General features: G+C 34.2%; 1 protein-coding gene across 4 annotated transcripts in view; it reads left to right on the plus strand.

Annotated features, from left to right (window-relative positions):
* TAF4B (TATA-box binding protein associated factor 4b) overlaps positions 1-21,811 on the plus strand; it is a 61,311-nt gene extending 39,500 nt beyond the window's left edge. The window contains exons 14-16 of one of the 4 annotated variants that reach the window (XM_039328598.1): positions 5,625-5,744; positions 12,021-12,077; positions 13,348-13,746. In XM_039328598.1, coding sequence (XP_039184532.1) covers positions 5,625-5,744; positions 12,021-12,056 — 156 coding nt within the window. In that variant the 3' untranslated portion in view covers positions 12,057-12,077; positions 13,348-13,746. Of the gene's footprint in view, positions 1-5,624; positions 5,746-12,020; positions 12,078-13,347; positions 13,747-20,257 lie in introns of those variants that run through there. The other 3 variants (XM_039328597.1, XM_039328600.1, XM_039328601.1) reach the window with 3 other exon arrangements.
* Positions 21,812-22,925: the final 1,114 nt, after the last annotated feature.

A 22,925-nucleotide genomic window follows, 5' to 3' on the forward strand; every position in this document is an offset into this window, starting at 1 on the left:
TGTGGACTTCAACTCGCAGAATTCCTCAGCCAGCCAGCTTTGGAGACCCCTTGTTTTATATAATAAACTAGTATGATGAGCATGGCTGGATCAATGTACTGTTGTGTACAAAAATACATCTCCCTATTTTTATGAGTTTACAGCCCAGAATCCATGATAAAGGAAATCAGGAGGAGGAGGTACCAATGCATAATGTACTTGTATCTAAGCATCTGTAACTATCAGGGCATAAGGACTAGGGCGTTGATCAAAGGCTAGAATGGGGAACTCAGCACAGGACAGGTTATATTAATTTTTTTTGAAAAATGACATCTTACGGAAGAGGATTGTGGGATATTTGAAGAAAGAAAATGATCCTGTAGTGTTAGATATTGCTTATGCAGTTGGTAAAATGCACATAAACCAAAGGGCACGAGTGTAGCACCTCTCTCCCTCTAGAATAAAATTGCTGAATGAAATAAAGGTAAAGGTTTCCCCTGTCCAATCATGTCTGACTTGAGGGCACAATGCTCATTTCCATTTCTTAGCTGAGGGAGTCAGTTTTGTCCAAAGACACTTCTGTAAGTCTGGAGATACTAGGTTGGGGAAGGCTGTATATCAAGTCACTGTTTATAAATGTGATTAATTGCTCTAAGACAGAGTTAATTATCGTGAAGCTGACATAAGAGCAGTGACCATGATTTTATTACCAGAAAATTTTAAAAATCTAGTTCAAGATATAAATATTGCTAAACCACCTGGGAGTAATACTTGCACTAGCACTGAGCTTTAACTTTAATGTAATTGGAAAGGTGCCTAGAAGGTTCAAAATGCACATCTTGCATTTCAAAATGTAAGAATTTTTTAAATAAAATCATTATAATTACAGAAAAGTGAAAGTACTTCATACTTCATACATGTTGCATATAGCAACAACACTTAGCAATAGCAACTTGATTTATATACCGCTTCATAGCGCTCTCTAAGCCATTTATAGAGTCAGCATATTGTCCCCAACAATCCGGGCCCTCATTTTACTGACCTTGGAAGGGTGGAAGGCTGAATCGACCTTGAGCCGGTGAGAATCAAACTCATGGCAATGGGTAGTGAATTAGCCTGCAATACTGCATTCTAACCATTGCGCCACCACGACTCCTGCACATGTAAGGAACCCACAAGTTTTATTAAAAGCTACACTAGAATACAATAGGGAATTTTAAAAAATGTCACAAATTAGAAGGATGATTAACTAATCCAAGAAATGCTAAGATATGTCAATATTAATGTCATCAAGTATAATAATGGAAAAGTTACTTTAAAAAAATACATATAGATGAACAAATTTTCTAGGAAACTAGTACAAATTGACATAAAGAAAGGAATTGAAAGAGGAAATGCATTTTAAGAGAAACAGGACCAAGAAGTCACATAGGACTTTTAAACATTTTGGGTATCAAAGGAAATAGGAAGATTGACATGTCCATCTGTTACTTCCATTAGTTGTTAATGTTTGGCTTTTATTGCTGCTCTGCCCTTTTAGTTTAAACCTTCTTGTGGTTTGTTTTATGTTTTTTAGCCACTTGGAAGAACGTATGGGATATATATTCTCCAATATATTTCTCTCCAATAAATCATGAATGCCATTTTTTTTTACCATAAGTTGCTTGATATACCCTTTTTAAATAGTTATTTCAGGCTCATCATAGAAAGCAGACATACAACATTTCAGTGCTAAGAGAACATTGGTTGTTTTATGTTGTATGCAGAAGGATGAGAAGGCATGGATGGACTTTGGCTGCTTTCTGATAATGCAGAAAGCCACAAGAGAGTTGTCAGGCTTCCCCATCTTTATCAGCTTTTGTCCCCTATATTTGGTCTAGTAGTTAAGATGATGAACTAATCTTAGCCAAGGCCAATAAGCTCTATGTAATGTTTTTAGTCTTGTCTTAGGCATGAATACTAACTAGGTGACTTTGGGCGGGTCAGCCATTTTCAGTGCGAGGAGAAAGGGCAATAAAAAACCTTGTCCAAAACTTTTGCCAAGAACACTTCATGGATTCTCTGTATTGTCACCAGGAGTCAAGGCTGATTCAAAGGCAATCCCTCCAACCCAAATAAGACATTACAATATTTTAAGGAAGCAACAGACTAACATTCTAGAATTGGACCATCATTGTTAGATACAATACATTAGCTTCTTTATTTTACTGTATGAAAAAAAAGGTCGTTTTTGTTGTTGCACTTATAAACAATCCTTTTGCAGAAATACTTCTTAATAAATGTCTTCTATTTTCTGCTCCTAGTTTTCTATGGAAGCTTTTAGAATCAGCTTTCTGAGTCTGGATATATACTCTTCAAATGGGTGGACTTCAACATGTCAAACTTTAGAAAGGCTGTTCTAAATTATCAGCATCCAATCAAATAGGATACATAAGATGTGCAATGCTGCTAATGTTTTTAGAGATAATTTAAGGGGCCTTGTTTTTCAGGAACCTGTACATAGAATTAGATAAACTCAGTTGAACATTGCTATGTATTAGACAGTTTTCTACATTTCTAAATCTACAAATTTTGATAGTAGATTTTAGTTACCATCACCTGACATAATGATTATGATATTAGATTTTTTATCTTTGGATCACCAGTGTTTATGGAGTGGAAAAGCTGTTAATTACAAGAAAGACTATGTACTTTCTTGTATTCATCATCAATAGGACAGGCAGATTAAGCAAAGCCTCTTCATTACAATTCATATTTTGACAGGTAAATGTATAAATTAGATTTCCCAGACAATACATTTTAATGGTAGCAGTAACCAATTATCAGGAGTTGATGATTATATATTTCTTCTTCTTTGGGAGAAAATGAACGTATTTTTAGCTCATCTTTGGATGATGGAAAAGTGCTATAGTTTTTCCAAGATAGCAAGCAGCACCTTTATTCAAGTCTCCATCAGATGGCACTGGCCTTTCATTTGCTTGAACCAGTTTTCTTAATCTGTGTGGTTCCATACTTTATTTGCAAAACACACATTAAAGCATAACAAGCCTTCGTGCTGTGAACTGTAAAAATGTTAATGTATGTGTTAAATGATATTAAAAAGATCACTTCTATAATGTGGATGTTTATTGCCTCTCTTTGAGCCCCTATGCATATCCTAGTCTCCAAGGATCTGCAAAATTCTTCCCCTGTTCAATACTATCAGTTTCATACTTTCCTTTATTATATTCATGTCTCCATTAAGTAGCAACAGATAACTTAACAGTTTCCTACACATTCTTATTACCACAGTCACTCTCTGTTTCTTTCATGTTTAGCCACTGTCTTCACTGGGAAAAGCACACTTCAACCTCGTAGGATTCACTTTCTTATGTTTTTCAGAGTCTGAGGTTACTTGAAGATATTGCCTTTGGAGATGCTCTGCTATTTTCCATAATATGACTTGTTTATTTCCTCTAAGTTGCAAAATGCTTGTTCCTGTATTATGCTATTGCAAACATCTTTTTTCCCCATCTTGATAGATAATCAATTATTTTCTTGAGCCTCAAGTCAGTCTTTTAAATCTTTTTAGAATGCAGACAATGACAGTCTGAAATTATAGGCATTCCATCAAACAACTAATATTAAAAATATGTTTGAAAATATATGAATTAAAAATATAATTAAAATCAAAACAATTTTTATTTTTATATCTATTTCAATCTATCTGTATCAATCATAAATGCTAATATAAGTAAAATGTTACTTTAAAGTTTTACTTTTTAGTGGTTTGGAAATTTTACCTATTTAATTGGGCTAGATTTAGAAATGTAGTTAAAATATTAGGTGATGTAAGCATGCTACAGTAGGAGAGAATGCTGAAGAAGGACAAAGAATACTGTTAGATACATTTGTAAGACAAGAAGAAAAGTTATAAAACTAAAGATAGATAAACTGAGTTTAGGGGAAGAGTTTAGCAGCTGGCCATGGAAAACCTCACTGAAAGAGTACAGTATTGGGGTTTGAGGTTATAGTATAGTTATTAGGGATTCTGCCTAATAAAATTGGTGCTGACATATGCCATGATTGCTAATTCAACATGGTAAATGGATGAATATGTGATAGGTGAAATAGTGTAAACACCTTGAGTTTAAAGGGCAGATGGACTAATCATTTTACTTGTCTAACATTAAGCTTGTGAGTGAAAAACAATAAAGATTCCCTTAGATGTAAAAGAATCATTCAAGTGTTACTGAACATTGTAGGGTGTTCTATATTCTTGCACAGGATAAAGCTTTGGAGAACAATGTAAGAGAACATTTTAATATTCAGTTAAATTCTAATGTGGCTGTCTCTAACTTAATATTCTGCAAATAGTTCAGGATTTCAACTTCCACAGTTTCCAGCCTAGTGTTTGGTCAGTTGTAATCCAAATACATCTGGAAAGCATTGGTTTGGGGTAAAGCATTCCTGAAGTGAACAAAATCATGTTTCAGTTCACCTGGCAATAAACCGTGGTTTCTATGGGCATTTTAAACTTGCATGGATCTTAAGCAACAGGTAGATAACGTATCTGAACAAAAAGTAGAGGGAAGTGAAGGTGATGGAGTGAGATTTTATAAATGTGAAAAATTTAATTTGTACAAAATAAATATTTGTACCGAGTTCCTTTTTTAAATTCCTTTGTACGACTGTAGCTTGGCTGCATATGCTATCTAACTATTGGGAAGGGCTTTAAAAATATACCTCTACTTTATTTATGCTTCAGGTCAGATTAACTAAAACGGTTATTGTGTCACCTAGAAACTACTTGATTGCTTCAAGACTAGACTTTAAAAACCCTATATGTTATTATTAAAAAGGCCAGGAGCAACAAAGACCATTTTACCATTTCTGCAATGTTTTCATGGCAATTTGATCTTTACACAGGTTTTTAAAAAATCTTTGTACTTGGAGCTGATGGAAAAATCGAAGAAGGGAAATGGTTTTGAAATGCTTTCTCTATGGCTCCTGATTGTCTTTTTTTGAGTGAATATATAAAGATGAAGCTAGAAGTCTCAGTTAGCTTTGTGGGGACTTGCTTTATTTAGTTTAAGAATACATATCTTCCCCCATATGCCTCAGTAACTGATGTTTATCATTATTAATTCTGTCAAGAGATAAAGGCACATAGGTGTGGCTCACATATACAAGTTGTCATAATTTACAACAAGACAGAGTACATTTATATATGATTGGATAGCTATTTAAGCTTTTTATAAGCAGCCTCCAGAATGGAATATAAGTAAATATTTATATTTCAAAGTTGCCCTTTGCAAGAAGGAAGCTAAAATATCTGTAGCAAAACCCAAAATTACTGTAAAACCTGGTGCATAAAATATCTATTTTAAAATAATACCTTGATTTATCTGACTGCATTTAATAGTTTTGCACCACATTTCTTACATGATAAAAATCCTACTGGAATAATTTCTTAATGTATAGTAAAGAGGGATCTTGTGAACAGTGCAGTCTGAATGTGATTCTGACCCAATATTTTTTGTTTGTTTGTATGTTTAGGACTGATAAAACTTCCCTGCTATGGGGGGGGGGGAAGCTGATAAAGCCCAAGGGTAAGCTTTCATTATATCCAGATTTATTTGTTCATAACTTTTTCTTAATCTTAGATGCAACAATTGGAATTTGCACAAATGCAGCAAAGGGAGGCTAATCGGGCAGCCCTGGAAGCTCTTGGGCCAAGAAAGAAGAGACCACTGGATTCGTCTAGTTCTTTTTCTGGACTTGAGGTTTGTAACGTTATGGGTTTTTCCCCCTTTGCTGCATTATCTTCACCAGCTGAACCTTGTTTCTACTTTTTGTAAAGAGTATGATCTGCTTAAGGACTTCTTTTATAGTAGCGTTTTTTATCAGTTTCATAGGAATCATCTCTCTGAATGGTGTGGTCTAGTGGTGAAGACGCTCACCTCTCCATGGAAGGTTGAGAGTTCAATCTTAGGTAGTGTCAGATGTGTCTCTCCAAGGGCACGAAGAAAAATATCAGCTGTGAACTCCACAGTGTGTCAGGAAGGGCATCCAGCTAGTAAATACTCAACTTCATTCAGTCACCCCCAACTCTACCCCAAATTAAGAGATTACAGGATTGTAAAACGGGAAGTGTTTTTTAATAATCAGTTCTCTATTTGGCATCCAGAGAACTGGACTTGATTATGTGGTGCTCTGTGAAGGAAGTAATCCTGCAGCAAAGCATATTGTTAAGGAAAATGTATATAAACAAAGCTTATAAAAATGCTTACCTAGAATCTTCCTATAAAATTCTTATGGGGTGTTGCACTATTGGTTTCCCAGTGTGAAAAAGGGTTGGAAAAGTCCAGTGATGTAGAAGAACACCCATTATTCCCATTGAAAGCTCATCTGCCCATCCTAGGAATGATCTTAGAATTTTTTTCAGCAGTAAATCTTCCTAATAATTTTGGCTGTGCTCCAAATAAATGTTCATACAATGATATCAACAGATTTGCATAGATTTAAAAATACAATTTTTTCTAGAAAAAAATTGCTTTCACCTATTAAAAACATCCCAGTCAAAGCAAATAAAACTGTTTTCTCACAGTACCTATTTAACTGCTGTCACTATTTTTAATACTTTTGATTGAGGGGCCCTCAGATAAGCAAGTGAAAGGAGGATTAGGATTGCCAAGTTCACATGATTGTAGGTGCATCTGTCATGTGTTTAGTTTGGATATACCTCCTAATATATTGTTTTCAGTCCATTATGTAACAAATATAGCACTTAAATTCTGAGCCTTAGTTCAGAAAATTACGTTCTTCTAATCATATATATGCGTACTAAGGGAACAGAAGGCTTGCTTGATATTTCTGGGTAGGGAGTCTGTGTCTATATATTCCCACAGCTTCAGATGTTCAAAATATGCCTCACAGTCTTGAATGTGGACTTCTGAAGACTCTTTCAAAAGTTGTCACTAAAGTGTAATGTTTAATATGACAGAGGAAACTACCAATTGTAATATGACAGAGGAAACTACTATTAACCGTATTTAATATAATTTTATATTTGTATTTATTTTGCTCTAAATTCTTTTTCACTTAGAATTTATGTTCACCAGTTTTTGATTATCTGGAAACCCACTGCCACTTGGTGGTTTTCCTAGCTTCTGAGAATAATAGTTGTATACAATATTCAGACTTGGTAGATCTCTAGATGAGGTTATTTCCTTTTTAGAAACCAATTGGGCAAGCTGCCACCCCTGACTCTTAGGGTTTACAGTCTTTTTCTGAATAGTTTTGTTTTATGGCTAAGACTCATTAAGGTTAAGGAATTGCAATCACCACTTTCTCTGTATCTAATTCAATATTTCAATACCACAATTGTGCTTATGTAGCAAAAGTGGCAATGAAACAACAGATGGAGTAACCTCAAGGTTTGCAGAAACACCCCCAAAAATTAGCAGGAGAAAGAAAATCTAGTTTGAGAGGAAAGAGAAAGCCAGTGGATATTGTGCAGAATGTTAACTGAGAGGGTCGAATTGAAAGATGGTTGGAAGGATAATGAACTTCTATGATTGAAAACCTAGGAAAAAATAGAGAAAAAGATCATAAATAAGTAGATATGCAGAAGGAACAGTCTTATTGTCTTGATAAGTGAGTAAGTTCATAGAAACTTCATAAATTATTCTAACTAGAATGAGAATAATCTATGGAAATCAGAACAGCATCTCAGATTTTAAAAATTGAAGTACATCCCACCCCCCAAAATTGGATATTTATGGTACTTTTAGATGAGGAAAATGTTGAATAGGAATTGTTGGTTGTGCTTGCTAGAAAAAGATATTGAAAAATTGTGAAATAGAATGTCCAGAATGCTAAAGCATACAGAGGACACGTGTAAGCAGAAGACCAACCCAGCTAGCCCATAAAAGCAAATTAACCCACCAGTGGGAAATATTAAGTTGCCTTTTGAGCTGGGGTGTATAATTTTAATAAATTAGTAGCTATCTTCTTTATGTGTAAAGAATGAGCTTTTATCTCTCATAATTACTGCTGAAAGATTTGAAATCATGAGCTTGGTATAGCAGCTTTCCCAGGTTCCTCCCATCACAATTAAACTTTTCATTAGGTAAACCATTATGTTTACTATTAAGCAGGAAGAGGCTGCATAAGAGCAAGGTAGTAATTATTTCTAGCTTTTCCTTTTGTATAATGCTAGAGGGTTAGTAATGGGTGCCCCTTGGACATATTCTTGCTGTCGCTGATGTGACTCCTTTCTTATTAAAAGTCCTCCGGTGTAATCCTATATAACACTATTGATGAAAATGCCTGTGGCAATGGAGTCATGCATCAGAACAATAGAATTCAACATTTTGTGCTACATGAGCAGAAGTACATTTAGGCGTACTGTACGTGTACTTTGCATATTTATAAGATGCCTCGGAAATACAGCAATTGCAAGTTAGTGATTTCATTAGTTGTATAGGGATGTATAAGTCACTTCAGATAATAAAATGACAAATTAGAGTTTGCTAGAATGGGCTCTAAACAAAGAACAACAAAGAGAGCAGCATTAAGGGTTCAGGGTTTTAGATGGATGACTAAGCAGCCTTGCTTTTCATTTTTGGCCATACAGAGAACCTATGTGTGTTTTATGAATGAAAACAGGATGTTTTTCTCAAATGTAAATTTGACACATAAGCTTTGAGGGAGAAGCTTTGTCTTGTGGGAGAGGGGATTAGTAATAGGTTTGCCAAGTATTTCTCTGAAGATGCTTTTTAAAAACAAAAGTGGGGAGGGTGGATTCTATGGTATCACTAGAGGTCTTAAAGGGCCATTGGCATAGTTGGCTCAGGAATTCTGGGAGTTGAAGTCCACGAGTCATAAAAGAGCCAAGGTTGCTTACCCTTGCCCTATACCATTCCTGCTGGAAAAAGAGACCATTTTATCCTTTGATATTTTTTTTTTTTTGGCTCAGGTCCAAACCTTTTTATAGGTGTCCGAGCGGTATATAGTACTAACTAAGAAATGATATCTCCCATTCAAGCCCAGAGAGCTATTTAAGAGATCTGCTGCATGGACCAACTGGACAGAAACAAAAGATGCCTCATTACATTCTGAACTATATATGCTAAAATTCAAAGAATAATTTGGGAAAATTAGCATTGCCTTATTCTCTACTGATAAGATCAGTAACTGGAGTTGGGAAACATGTATGTGAAACTAATTTATTCCTGAGATTTATCTGTTTTAGAAATAATGCATACTTGCATTCAAATTATTCAGTTCTACATATTTAAGTTAGCCAACTTTTCTGAAAACATGCAATTAGTGTGCATAGACCCTCAAGCCATATTCTACTTCAAGGCCATCCTTTCTTTGCTGAACAGAACAAAATATTGTTTACATATCAGGATGTTTTGTCTTTCATGTTATGATTGCAATGCAAGCATTCTGCTTCAAGATTTCCAAATTACTTGATAATTATGAAATATTCTTAGTTACACATGCCTGTACAAATCCTTATATTCATTTCCAACAAAGCAGCATCACTTTTAAATATGTCTAAAGATGAATACTTTCATGGAACAGCTCAAACACACTCCTGGCAAGCAATGAATACTATAAGCTTTAGCATCTTATGGTGAGAAAGAATGGTATACATGAAAAAAGTTTCCAGCATTTCAGGAAATGTTATGAATATTGGTGGCAACTGGATGGGATAAATAAAAGAGCCAAGGTTGCCTACTCCTGGTATAGGGGTTTTTCAGCTTCAAGGAAATATTAAATTAAATGCTAAGAATAAAGAAAGTCTGAAGCTTTATATAATATGTCACTACCTTACTTTGACTAGTTTAAATGTAGCAGCTTATAGGGCTTTTGCACATTCCCCAAACCCACTCATGAAAATTAGTGCAGCTGAATTAATGCAAATTTGGGAATTCATGATTAGGATATTTTAAAACTTGAGTTTTAAAGAAGCATTAACCTTATTACATCTTCTATACAAATGTAAAGTTGTGCAATTAATTTTAAGTGTTATTTTTGTTATAAAAGTCATAGTTTAAGGTCCATTGACACTCTTGCTATAGAAGTTAAGACACTCTTCTATTGTCTGAAAAATATAGGAACCTCTAATTTTGTATTCCACTCATTTCTTAGCATATGGATCTCAAATTTATTGATAACATACATACATACGTACATATATAGGAATAGTAGGCTTTTTAGTTTTAAAGGATTTAAACAGTTATTCTAGTATCTCTGATGTCTTGAAAGCTGAAAACGCTACTAGTCTAAACAAATATACTATAAATATTGCTATTGAATTACATCTAATAGATGATATTTATCACTTAACACAGCATATGTTAAAAAATTCATCTACATATTTCATGGGTATGTATGTATATATGTATGCATGCTTGCATGCATTTCATTATTTATTTTCAGTTGACTTGGGAATCAGATGGGGAAATTCCATTGTAGAGGTAACTGCTAGATTGATGGCAAACTGCATCTTCTGCTCTCACGCTCTCTCCCATCCATCTTTTTGCTTATCATATTCAGGGCTTTTTTTCTCATAGAATGCCCAGAACAGAGTTCCGGCACCTTTTTTGGATGGAACCTTATAGGGTAGGCAAGGCAGGTTGTATGATGTGTGTGAGTTCTGGCACCTTTTTTTTTTAATAGAAAAAAAGCATTGATCATATTGATGTATTATTCTCACTGTTTTCCTTTGTTGTTGTTTGTTTATTGTTCTGTTATTTTACTTCTCTTTACACTTTTTTCATTTTTCTTACTTTCCATTATTGTAAACTGCCTTCAGTAGCCCCATGGCAAGATATGCAGCAAATAAGTACATTTAATTAGCCAAAGCTCTGTATATATAGGAAAGTTGGTAATTGCTTCATAGTGTAGATGTAAATTTTGTATTGCCAAAACCAGTGCAATCCTCCCTCGATTTTCTGAGGCTTCCCGAGTTTTCAGGAGGCAACCTGAATTTTACATCCTTTAATCTCCCCTTTTCTCTTTGTCTGTTATGCCGGAAACAGCATATTTTCAGACTAGCGTAATGATCTTATTTCCTGTATTTCTGAAAATGATTATAATGCACAATACCATGCCCTTTTAAAAGTAGTTTATCTTGTCACTTATTTTTATTTTTCAAAAGTAATGAAATTTGGACTTTAGCATTGGTTTCTATTAATAGTGCAGTTCATGGAAAATCATAAAACATCATGATGGTTATTGACATTTCATATTCAATGATCTCATTTGTGTCTCCAATAGCTGTCAAACCTATAAGTGCAGCCTTGATCGGGAGTCCATCATTGGAGGATGATAATACTGCGACATTCTGCCAAATTACATTGGTTGTCCGGATGAAAATATGTCAGGGACTAGAAAGAAGTTTTTCTTTTTTGTGGTCCCGATTTTTTTATATATAGTAGAGGAGGAAAAAATAGATTAGCATCTACTGGCAGATGTATTTGTTGATCTTGCATAAGATATTTCATTTCTAGCAGTTTACAAAATTTCAGGTTTAGAAAGTCTCAGTTGACCTTCTTTTAATTGCTTTTCCCTATTCCAGTTTGTTTTTGTTTTTATCTGTAAAATAAGCCTACTTGCCTTTGTGCCAGTTTACCATTGAATTATTAATTATATTATTGTTATAATTATATAACAATATATAATTATCTGTAGTAACTCACATGATAGTCCAACTTACCTCATAGGGTTATTGTTGGAGGGAAAATAGGACAAGGAAGGAACATTAAGTATGTTTGCCACCTTGAGTTATTTATAATATTAATGAAGTTGGTATAATAAATTAATTAACTAATTTTTAAAAAAATGTGAATTCTTTCATTTTGATAATTGTTTTGCATGACCTTGGTGGGAAACCTGGTCTTATAAAAAAAACTAAAAACAAAAGTAGAGCTATAAAGTCTGAAATCTACTCAGTTTTAATCTCGTTATTCTGAAAGAATGCACAGATTTAATGTGCATTTAATTTAATTTAATTTAATTAATTTAATTTAATTTTTTTGCAGAAAATCTGTTTCTCTGGGAAGCAAGAAGAATGTTAACATGTGAATCATTTCAATAATGTAACTATGAATTTCCCCTTTGTGTTAGATGCATCTTGAGCCTCATACTCATAATTCATATCTAATTGAGATGCTTTTCATTAAAATTTTTAGAAAATAACAAATATAATAGTTGAATGTAATTGAAAGAACTAATGTAGTTTTTATTGGAGGAAAGTGCTAAATTTTGTTTTTGGTTTAGGCTACATTTGTTGACATAAAAACCGTGGCAATATAGTAAATAGAGCTATTCCAGATTGCAATTCATAGGTTTGAGATACGTAACTCACTGGCAGAATATTCCTGCTATTCAGAAATGGAGCTTAAGTATTTTGTGTAAAAGATATTTGCAATTTAAATGACTAATTGTATTGTAGCTTTGGGCTAAACATATTGATAACATAAATGTTGATGGCATCTGCAAGGTCAAGAGACTGATAATTTTGATTATAGTGCTTAAATGATCTGGCAAAAAGTCAAAATACTTCAGTTTAATAATTGTCTATTAAGGCAACATGACATATTTTGTACAGTATTTGTTACCTCCAGGTACAGATTAAAGATCTGATGTAGCCACAGAAAGTGACAGGCATATATGAATCTTAGGCATAGTAAAGAATAAACTGTCACCATATTTGCAGTAATTTGTCTCAATATGTAAAACATTCTGCTAGTTATACTTGAACCAATTTGTAGAAATATCAAAAAGGAAATGGGGCAGAATGTTGTACAGCTGAATATTAATACCAGTTTTTTTTTCTAAAACTGACAGTTTAACTCAGTTCCAACTTGACTGAAGATAAAAGATCTTAATATACACATTTATTCCTAAATTGTTTAATATAGTTCAGTATTTAAATACTTTTCAGATTGTAGCATGATTTGTCCCCATAAATGTTATTATTTTAAAATTCACACTATTAGATATTCAAGCAACGCTATAAAGAAAATAGTTTCTTACAAAGTTTAATGAGGTAGCTCTAATGTAGTCACTATAGATTATTGTTATAATGTCGTATGCACTCAAACTGAAACCATGGGAAGCCATTTTTTTATAATAATTTTATTAGAATTCATAAATGCAAAGATAAATAATTTATAAAAACTATAAAGAGATAAAAGAAAGAGATAAAAAAATTTCAAAATCCCCTACTGGAACCTTACTCTTTTGTAGGTATGATTTATTATAGGTGCTAATATCAACATACTAGAAAATGTATATTGTGTAAGGAGATTCGGGTACTAAATAATATAAGATAATAAAATAATTATTTGTTATGTATTTATCCAGATAACATTTTTGAAATTTTGATTTCTCCTGGTGTTTTGAAGAAGAGTATGGAAGTGGCAATCATGAGGATTTGAGGGAAAGGACGAAGGTATAGACCAAAACATTGGGTTCTCTGAGAGAATGTGCAGTTTGCTTATGACTTTGATAACAGACTACTTTCAGGAAAAAATATCTATGAGAGGAAAGATAAGATTATTAAATGATACCAATTTCTACCCTACTCAAGTTATCAAGAGATTTTTATGAAATTAAACATCATCCCTACTAGAAGCAAGCTTTAAAGCCTCCGTTTGTGGGTTTTTGTGGCTTACAAACATTGCTACATATTGATGTAAAATACAACTATGAATTTTACTGAGTATTTGTACTTGGCATTTTCAAAAATAGAAATGTACTGTACGTCAGTCTTCCAAATATAAGTTAAATTTCAGAAATAGAATATGAAGCTGCTTAATTGCAATAAGTTGCAAATGACCACTTCTTTGGTTGATACCAGCCTGGCGTTCTCATGGTCCTTATTTGATTGCCCTTAGGAGCTCTTATGGCAGTATATGCTTGGCATCTGTTACTGCAGTGCCTTATTGGGCTGGGTTGGGAATTTTCTCTTGTTGTTGTTGTTAATTGCGAAGTCGTGTCCGACCCATCGTGACCCCATGGACAACGTTCCTCCAGGTCTTCCTGTCCTCTACCATCTTCTGGAGTCCATTTAAGTTCACACCTACTGGTTCAGTGACTCCATCCAGCCATCTCATTCTCTGTCGTCCCCTTCTTCTATTGCCCTCAATCTTTCCCAGCATTAGGCCCTTTTCCAGTGAGTCCTTCCTTCTCATTAGGTGGCCAAAGTATTTGAGTTTCAACTTCAGGATCTGACCTTCTAAAGAGCAGTCAGGGTTGATCTCTTCTAGTCTTTTCTCTTTTCTTTTACAGTCCCACAGATGATAGAGAAGATCTTAAAAACCACACAGGCTGTGCAGGGACCCTCAGTAATTTTGCCACCCATGATTGCACTGCTTTGGTTCTTTCTTTTGCATCTAAAGGCTTCAGGGGGTGTGGTTGATCATGTTGCCAGAGTCAGTGAGGCACAGATGGCCCCCAAATGGAGTTTTCTGTGTTGTGGTATGGTTAAGAGGGATTCCACACTGCCTACAAAGGGACAGAAAAAAATCAGGGAGTCAAATAACATAAAAGTGGTGCTTGTATAATACCTGGGCTATCCTGGGATATACAAAGTTCCATATGCTTTTTGGGGCATTGAGAATGTGCCACTGATCTTAAAAACCTTCAGTGGCAAGCATTGTATTTTTTATAATTTTATGGATTTTCAAAAACAAAATTAAAAGATAGACAAGTAAAAAAGAAAGAAAAAAGATCAAGAAAAAAAATAGAGGTACAAAAAAAAAAATAGAAAAAAAGAGAAAAGGAATTACTTTTGCTTTTCTTTAGCACAGATAAGAATTTAAAAAATACATCAAACTCTTAGCCTAAGATTAATATTTGCCTACATTAAGATTAAGATGTTTCCATTCATTTTTCCATTAAACCTTAAAGCAAAGCCTCTGGTTTCAATTGTACATTCATTTTTAAATATTTTGGATCAGAATATGTACTTGATCCCAATGTCCATGAAAGATTAAAAATGTGCCCTCGGTTTGATTACATTGCCAACAAGTAATTGAAATTCCCTTAGTACATCCTTGACAGTTTATCTGATGTCATATCAGTGATATATCTTTTTATAAAAGTTATCTTTAAGATTTAAGGATTTTAAGTCAATGTAAATTGCAACTATTTCTTCCACATATTCTCTCATTGTTCCAACTTTCTATTATATCCAAACTTTTTTGCCCATTTTATCATACCTGTTCATTCTGTTTCCATTTTCAATAAAAATGTGTACATAAAAACAGTATTCTAGATAAAACATTCATCTTAATCACATAAATTCTTCTCAGCAGTGATAGTGGCAATCTTCTCCATCTCACCGTATCTTTCTTGTTCATTCCATACCTCAATATAATTATTTTGAAAAAACATATAATTTGTTAGACACAATAAAACTAAATATTTAACCTTTTTCTCAATTTTAAAACCAATTTCCTCATCAGTGTTTTGATCCTGTATAGTTATATTTTTTTACCAACTTTGTTTTCTGTTTATTGATCTTAAACCTGCTAGTGCACCAAAATCAGTTTTTTTTTCATTGAAAATTCAATCCCTTTCAAAAGGTCAAATCAAAACTAAATCTTCAGCCAAAGCTCTCATTTTAAAGGCCCATTATCTTGTCATTTTGCCTAATACCTCTATTCAAAACTCAAAAACTGAAAGAAGCAACAAGGTGGAGAGAGCATAGACTTGTCGTGTCCCCTTCCAAATATCACATGATTTAGTCAAATCACCATTAAGTGGCAAGCATTTTAAAGCATATATGGAAATTGTTAGCTTCTCCTTCTAATTGGCTTCTTTTGAATCCTTGCACTTCTTGAAAAACCTGAACATCTCCAGGGGTAAAATTCAGAAAATCATCCTGAACATCATAATTGAATGATGTTATGCATAGTTGCCAAATGTACATCTCAATATGGGAGTGAATGATGACAATATCTATACAGCATTTCCTCCCCCCATCACCTTATTTGGTATCTATGCGATGTTGAAAAAGATGACTGCATGTCATAAGTCTTCAATTTACTTAATCTTTTGTTTGTTTATGTTGCTTGAATCCATGGCATTTTTAATTCAAAATTTGATCTATACTTATACATGTGTATCTATATTGAAGGTCCACCAAACTTGGTAATTTTTTTTAATCTGACCTATAAAAGTTTTAAAATATGACAAAAAATAGGAGCAAATAGTTATTTGTTATAGCAATAGTAATAAAATCCTGTGACAATAAAGATACAGTGTGCCAATTTTAATCAAATAAGTCGTGTTCAACATGCTACCGTCAGGATGTGTTTGATTATAGCTCCTATAACCCCTATTTAGTTTGTTGGAGATAACAGGAATAGGATTCTATACCATCTGGCAGTCCCAGATTGGGAAGACCTGACAAAATATTTCAAGGACTGCAGTTTTTTGAAAAATTATTTCCAATAAAAAGATTTTTTCCTGGAATTGTAGTCCTTATATACCATTGTTCACAATGAAATGGGTGAATTTCTGTATGAATGCTCAAGAACAGGGGTCTTCAACTTTGGCAACTTTAAGACTGGCTGAGGAATTCTGGGAGTTGAAGTCCACAAGTCTTAAAGTTGCCAAGTTGAGGACCCCTGCTCAAGAAGACATCTTCAGAGCGAAGTAAATCTTTCTATTTCCTCCTAGGTTTAGAAGGACATCCCTTGGAGGATTGAGAATCTCCAGGGATCTCTTTCTCTTTTTCCTTACCCTATTTTTCTTTGAAATATTGTTTTATGTTGAGGTCTGACTCTATTGTATCATACTAGGAGGAGCGTCCCTCACTAATGCCACTAATCTCCCTTCCATGACTATTCTAAATTCCTGAAGAAATGGGAAGTTTCAACCAAGAGTATTTTTTATTATTTTGGATTAAATCAGTCAGTTGTTTTCCTGATATTAGCGGGGAAAATACGCTTTCCCCAAAAGTAGATTATATTAAATTGCTGACAATACGCTTTTTATACCATTTTTATATTTTACTTAAATTGCTGCATGCTTTTTACATCACTTATCAAACTTCAAAGTGCTTGGACTTAAATGGTTTCAGCCAAGCTTCTAAACAGAGGTTGAAGTTAATTTAAGTTCCATATCATTAAAATGTTTCAGTTAAAAGTGTTTTCTTACTCCATTTCCTATCCAAAACATTTTTCCTTGAAGCAATTTGCAATATAATGTTAAAAGTGCTATGCTTACTTTTGATATGGGGTACAGACTATGTGAAGATTAATATTGTGTCCATTACATACTTAAAAAAAAAGAATTAGCTGACCAACTCAGATTTTTCTAGAACAGGGGTAAGAGCCATGGTGAAGTGACCTACCCACGGCAGAAGTGGAGAACTAGCAACTACTAATAGATTACTGAAACATAGACATTTGTAGATCATCTCCAGATCATCAGTATGATACTGTGAAAAGAATTGGAAGGGGCCACTTAGGCATTGAATTCAACTCTCTACTCACTGCAGAAATCCAAACAAATATCTCAAACAGATAGCTGTCCATAGGTTCCCAACCAGGGGTGCTCGCACCCTCTGGGGTTGCGAGACAATATTCCAGGGAGTGCGAAAACTTGGGTTTTCAAAATTATAATGTATATGAACTTTTGTAAGAGGTGTAAGAATATATCAGAATTGTTCTGGGTACGGGGTATAGAAAAGGTTGGGAGCCGCTACTTTACCAGAACACATTCAATGAAAGGGAGCCATCAACTTTGGTAGTTGACCCCACTGTCAAACAGGTCCCATTGTTAGGAATTTTTTCCTAATATTTAATCAATTTTACATAAACATATAGTTGTTGAGAACTGAGTTAGTAATTTTTTAAAAAAAAAATAGTGACATTTTAAGGATAGGCATAACTGCTATACAGTGGGCATAAACAGAGAATATAGAATGCCTTGGAGATCTGCTTTACCCCAAGTTCTATGCAGAAATCCACTACTACAGTACTCCTGAGATCTCTAACCATGAAGCCTCTGTTTACTGCTGTTGTGTCTCTCTCCACAGTTTTTTCCAGCCTAAAGATACTGAACTCCTCCAATTATTCCTTATAAATATGTCGATGAAGATTCTCAGTCATCCAAGTAGAGTTGTCTGGAATTGAGTTATGGCAACTGAACTTCTTGTTGGTTCAAAATGTTTCACTGCTTATCCATGTAGCTTCTTCAGACTCAGTTTCCATATATTTCTTATAATGTTTTCATTTCAGAATCATTGTTGATTGCTTTCTCTGAACCCTTTCCTACACTTTGTTATTACTGTATTCTTTGTAAAATGTGGTGCCCAGAACCAGACACAATTATCTAGATGCAGTCTGACCAATGCAGAAAAAAATAAAAGGAATTAAGATTTCTCTTGAGCATGATGTTCTACATATGTCAATGCAGCCTAAAAATTGCCCTTTTTTCCAACCACATAATTCTGTGGGCTTATATTTAACACATGATTGACCAAAACACCCAGTACCTTTTTGCATGTATTGTTGTCTGATACGATCTCTCACATCTTGTAGTCATCTTTGATTTTTCTTACCCAAGGGTAGGACTTTGCATTTGTATTTTCTGAAATACATTTTGCTGATTTCTGCCAATGTTCCACCTGGTCACGATCCTTCTGGACAATACTTCCTTCTGGCTTAATGTGGAATAGTTAATGGATATTAGCATGTATGATTGCTCAGCCAGCTTTAGCATTTTACTCATACCAAAAGTATCATAATTCAGCTCCCTTTCTACTATCTACTTTATCAGAATCTCATGGGATATTTCATAGAATACAACTTCGTAGAATAATGTATTCTACCTTCATAGAATATGCTAAAGTCAAGGCTTAATGTGTTTACTATATTCATTTGAAGTCAACTGAACTGATCACTATTTTTTCACTGTAAAGTAGTGACAAATCCTTTGCAAGCAATCTAACAAAGATTCTGGTGGCCTTTGAAAGGCCAATAATTTACTAAACAAGTTTTATATTTCTAGGAAAAGACAATAGGCATCTGCTGATGAAGGGAGAGGGAAATGGTGAAAGTAAAGATAGGCAATTATTTGAGAAGTGGGCATACTAACCAGGTTGTTAAATGTATTGACTGTGTTGTGAGAATATTATACCCAGTTTTGGCTATGTGTTTATGGTAATTATTATTTGCTTTGTACTTTTTTTAGTTTTATTGGGGTTTTTTTTTTGTAAAATTGATAAACTTTATGAAGTCACAATTTGTGAATATGATGGCCTTATAATGAATAAATAAACTTTCTTCTTTACTGTTTCCAATGAGCAACTTTCTAGGTGTCTTTTCTGAATATATTTCAGAAACAGATGTTTAGACTGTCATTAGCTTTAAGTATAATTGTTAAATTCAATGGATTCCAAATACATTGAAGTATATAACTCAGTTGTAACTGAAGCAGTAATACAAGTATTGACCAGCTTTGGAGGAAAAAGAAGCTGCAAGGATTCAAAGTCAGACACTTTCCTCAAACTGTTACCTGTTTTATTTGCTGTAATTCTGAGCAAGCCAAATCTGGATAGTGGCTTAACTTGAAGTCCTTTGCAAATACAAGTAATAAATTTGGTAAAGCAAATGGGAAGCATGTTCTTCCTTTTTAATCACTGTGTACTGGTATGATATGGGTATTAATAGAGGCAACAAGCTGCTTTAGCAGAAAAATTCCATAGGTTGTGTGAATAAGGAAGAGGGTCATAGTGGGAACAGGTATCAAGAGATACTGTAGAGAACAGATACTAGGTAGTGATGTTTTGGTGGCATCTTTCAACCCATTGATTGAAGATCTGATTGCATTTGCCATCATTGGGCAGATTGCCTACATATGTATGGACAAGTATAATGAAATATGAGAGTCTTTTACAATGAATACTATGTGAGAAAGTGTATGTATCAGAAATACACTGTATACATCTTGAATATTGCATTAATCTAATATATATAAAATTGTAACTTATTATAAAAGACATGTTACTTTTATTATTTGTTTTGGGAGGGTTGTCACATATTTCCATTTTTTGTTATAGCACTTTTTATGCATTTTTTTAATTTGAATATATATCACTATCACTTTTTTGTGTTGCTTTTTTGTTATTAATTTATAAAGCAATATAAATAAATGTCGTGATTCTTACGTGTCAAACTTAGCAAAAGCCTCTTTGGACTCAGCAAAGCCTACTTATACATCTTAAATGCTTTTCTTCTAACTTTTTCTCTCATTCCAGGGATTCAACAGATCGTCTGGTCTTGCAAAATCATACCTTTGGCCAAGAATAACCCGAATTTGTCTCAGGGACTTGATCTTTTGTCTGGAACAAGAGAAAGAAACAAAGCATTCTCTAATCTTATATCAAGCTCTTCTGAAATAGTGGCTAATCTAATTCTGCATTTCAGCTTATCATACATTGCCAAAGAACAATTTGTTTGCACTATCCTGAAGTCATATATTACAAGAAATTGTAAGGTCATTGTTGAATGTAGGCATGCTGCCTGGACATGTGGAAGAGAAAAGGCTTCGGGTGCCTGTTAAGTTCCATGCAAGATACTGTATTGGTATATAAATCCGCAATATTATTCCATGAAGCGTGTGCCTTCTAACATTGCAGTTAGTGAAGAATGACGTGATGAATGTATTTAATGACAAACTAGCAGTTTGCTAGTGCATAGCCTGCAGGATTCAGCCTTTCTATGTGTCCTAGAGAAACCACCTGGGAGCCAACCAAAAAGTACGCAGGCTATAATTTTCTGCCTTGAAAGAAAGATGGGAAAAAAAGAATCCCTACTGGCATTCTTTGTGTTACCAGTCCTACCAGACAGATCTGCAAGCAAACTACAGTGGTAAGAGTTGGAGAAAGCAATACTTGAAAAGTCAAAGTAATTTTGTAGAATGGTTCATAGGACAGTGGCCCATCCATTTTCAGCAGAAGATGACTTCATTTGCATATGCATTTATGTGTGTGTTTTTAAAGTGACCTACACAGTTCAAGATGCCCCATTGCTTTCTTTAGACTATGAAGTGATTTCATCTCTTTCATTATGGGAATGAAGAAAATATATGTACTGATTATCAGGGATCTGCTCACTTTATCTTGCACTGGTGACTTCAAAAATTCTAAAACCTGACAAACAGCAGCAGAAGAAAAATTTTGTTAGGGCATTTGCAGAACAGCACAAAACTCTCCAGAGTGCCATAATGTTGAATCTAAATATTAATCCCTCCTGAATAGATCAAGAACATGATTATGATGATAGAGATCAACCTGCTATCATCTTTTGCACTTGCCTATGAACATTACTTTATTGTGGACATGAAATAATACCATATATGACATGGATGTGTATAATGGAACCTGTGGGAAAGACAGCAACTGGATGCCTTTGAAATTGAAATCTTTATTTTAAATAAGAATAATCTATATAGTTTCTCTATATATTACAAAATGGATAATACATGGATGGGGGAAACACTTGATAAGAAGTACTATGAAGTTATATTGAGTTTCTAATCAAGTAATAGTTTCCTTATTTGAAAAATTGTGAACTGAGGTAGTTAAACCAATGAAGTAAATTGTTTGTGTCTTTGTGCATATTTATAAAGTGGGCACTCTTGGATAAGAAAGAATAGCACTTTGATGGTTCAAGGCAAATATGTTTTGTATAGTAAATGCTCAACTTTTTATTTAAAATGCAGCATATTTTTTCTGTTTTGTGTATTTAGCCTATGTGACAAATGTTTCAGATTTATTTTAAATATTTTATTAAAGTAAATATTTTATTAATTCTAAGAGTAACTTCTACATCAAATTCTAAAAATGGCATCACTTCATAGAACAATCTAGTCATGATATCCTAACAATTGGGACATTACAGCTAATATTCTCAGCAACACTTAGAATTGTAGCATAACTGAACATCATTTTGTACCTTAAATGTAGCCTTTTTGTCTTTTAGGGCAAATATCTGAGAGCTACATGCAATTTAAGCATATAGTTGCTTTCCTCACAGATCAAATCAGGATGAGCAAAGGCTTAAGTCAAAGCATTAAATTAGCCCACTTCCCCAATTGAATAAACATGGGTGCCACACATTTGGTTCTCTCTTTTCCAGACCTGGACAAGCTTAGCTCTCTAAAATTTATACCTGTTACTTCAATACTTCCACATTCTCAGCTGAATTACACTTTGGTGGAAGCTGACCTGATTGTATCATCTTACCATAAAAATAAGAAAATCCCCCAAACCTTATTCTAGGAAGAGGAAAACTACAATTTCATGCAGTTGTCCCCCCCCCCATGAACCTCGAGATGCCTGTGGCTCCTGTTCTGACCTTTAAAATTAGCCCTGGAAGACACATTTTTTTATGCAGAAAATACAAGAAGAGGAACATAAGCAAAGGAGAAGGTACAGTATGGTAGGTTTCAGAAACTAAAGGACTCTGTCAGAAAGACTACAACTCATAATGAGCTAAAGTTTGCAAGGAAAATGGAAAACAACCAAGAAAGTTCTTTGGTTATGTTAGAACGAAAAGGAAAGCCAAAGAGATTGAAGATTTGTTGTAAAGAGAAATGGTGAAGTGGTAATGAGTGATGCTGAGCAAGCAGAACTTTTCTTATTTTGTGCCTGTCTTCTCTCAAGCAGGAAATGGAACCTAGCTAGTCATCACTATGCTACGGAGGGAACAAGAGCTTAGGGTAGACAAGGATAGTCTAAGAGAGAAATTAGCTAAGTTAAATGAGTTCAGCTGTCCAGATCACAGAACTGCTCTCTGGCCTTTATAGGCTAATTGAGCCAGCCTATTACAGCAGTTTAGGTCAAGAGCCAAATTTCAACCCTAGCTTAATGGCTATCTAGACAACCTGTGCCCCATGGGGTCATCGTTTCGAGATATTTCCTT

This window comes from Crotalus tigris, unplaced genomic scaffold, assembly GCF_016545835.1.
Source record: "Crotalus tigris isolate CLP2741 ecotype Arizona unplaced genomic scaffold, ASM1654583v1 scf7180000024382.2542628, whole genome shotgun sequence".
Lineage (NCBI taxonomy): Eukaryota > Metazoa > Chordata > Lepidosauria > Squamata > Viperidae > Crotalus > Crotalus tigris.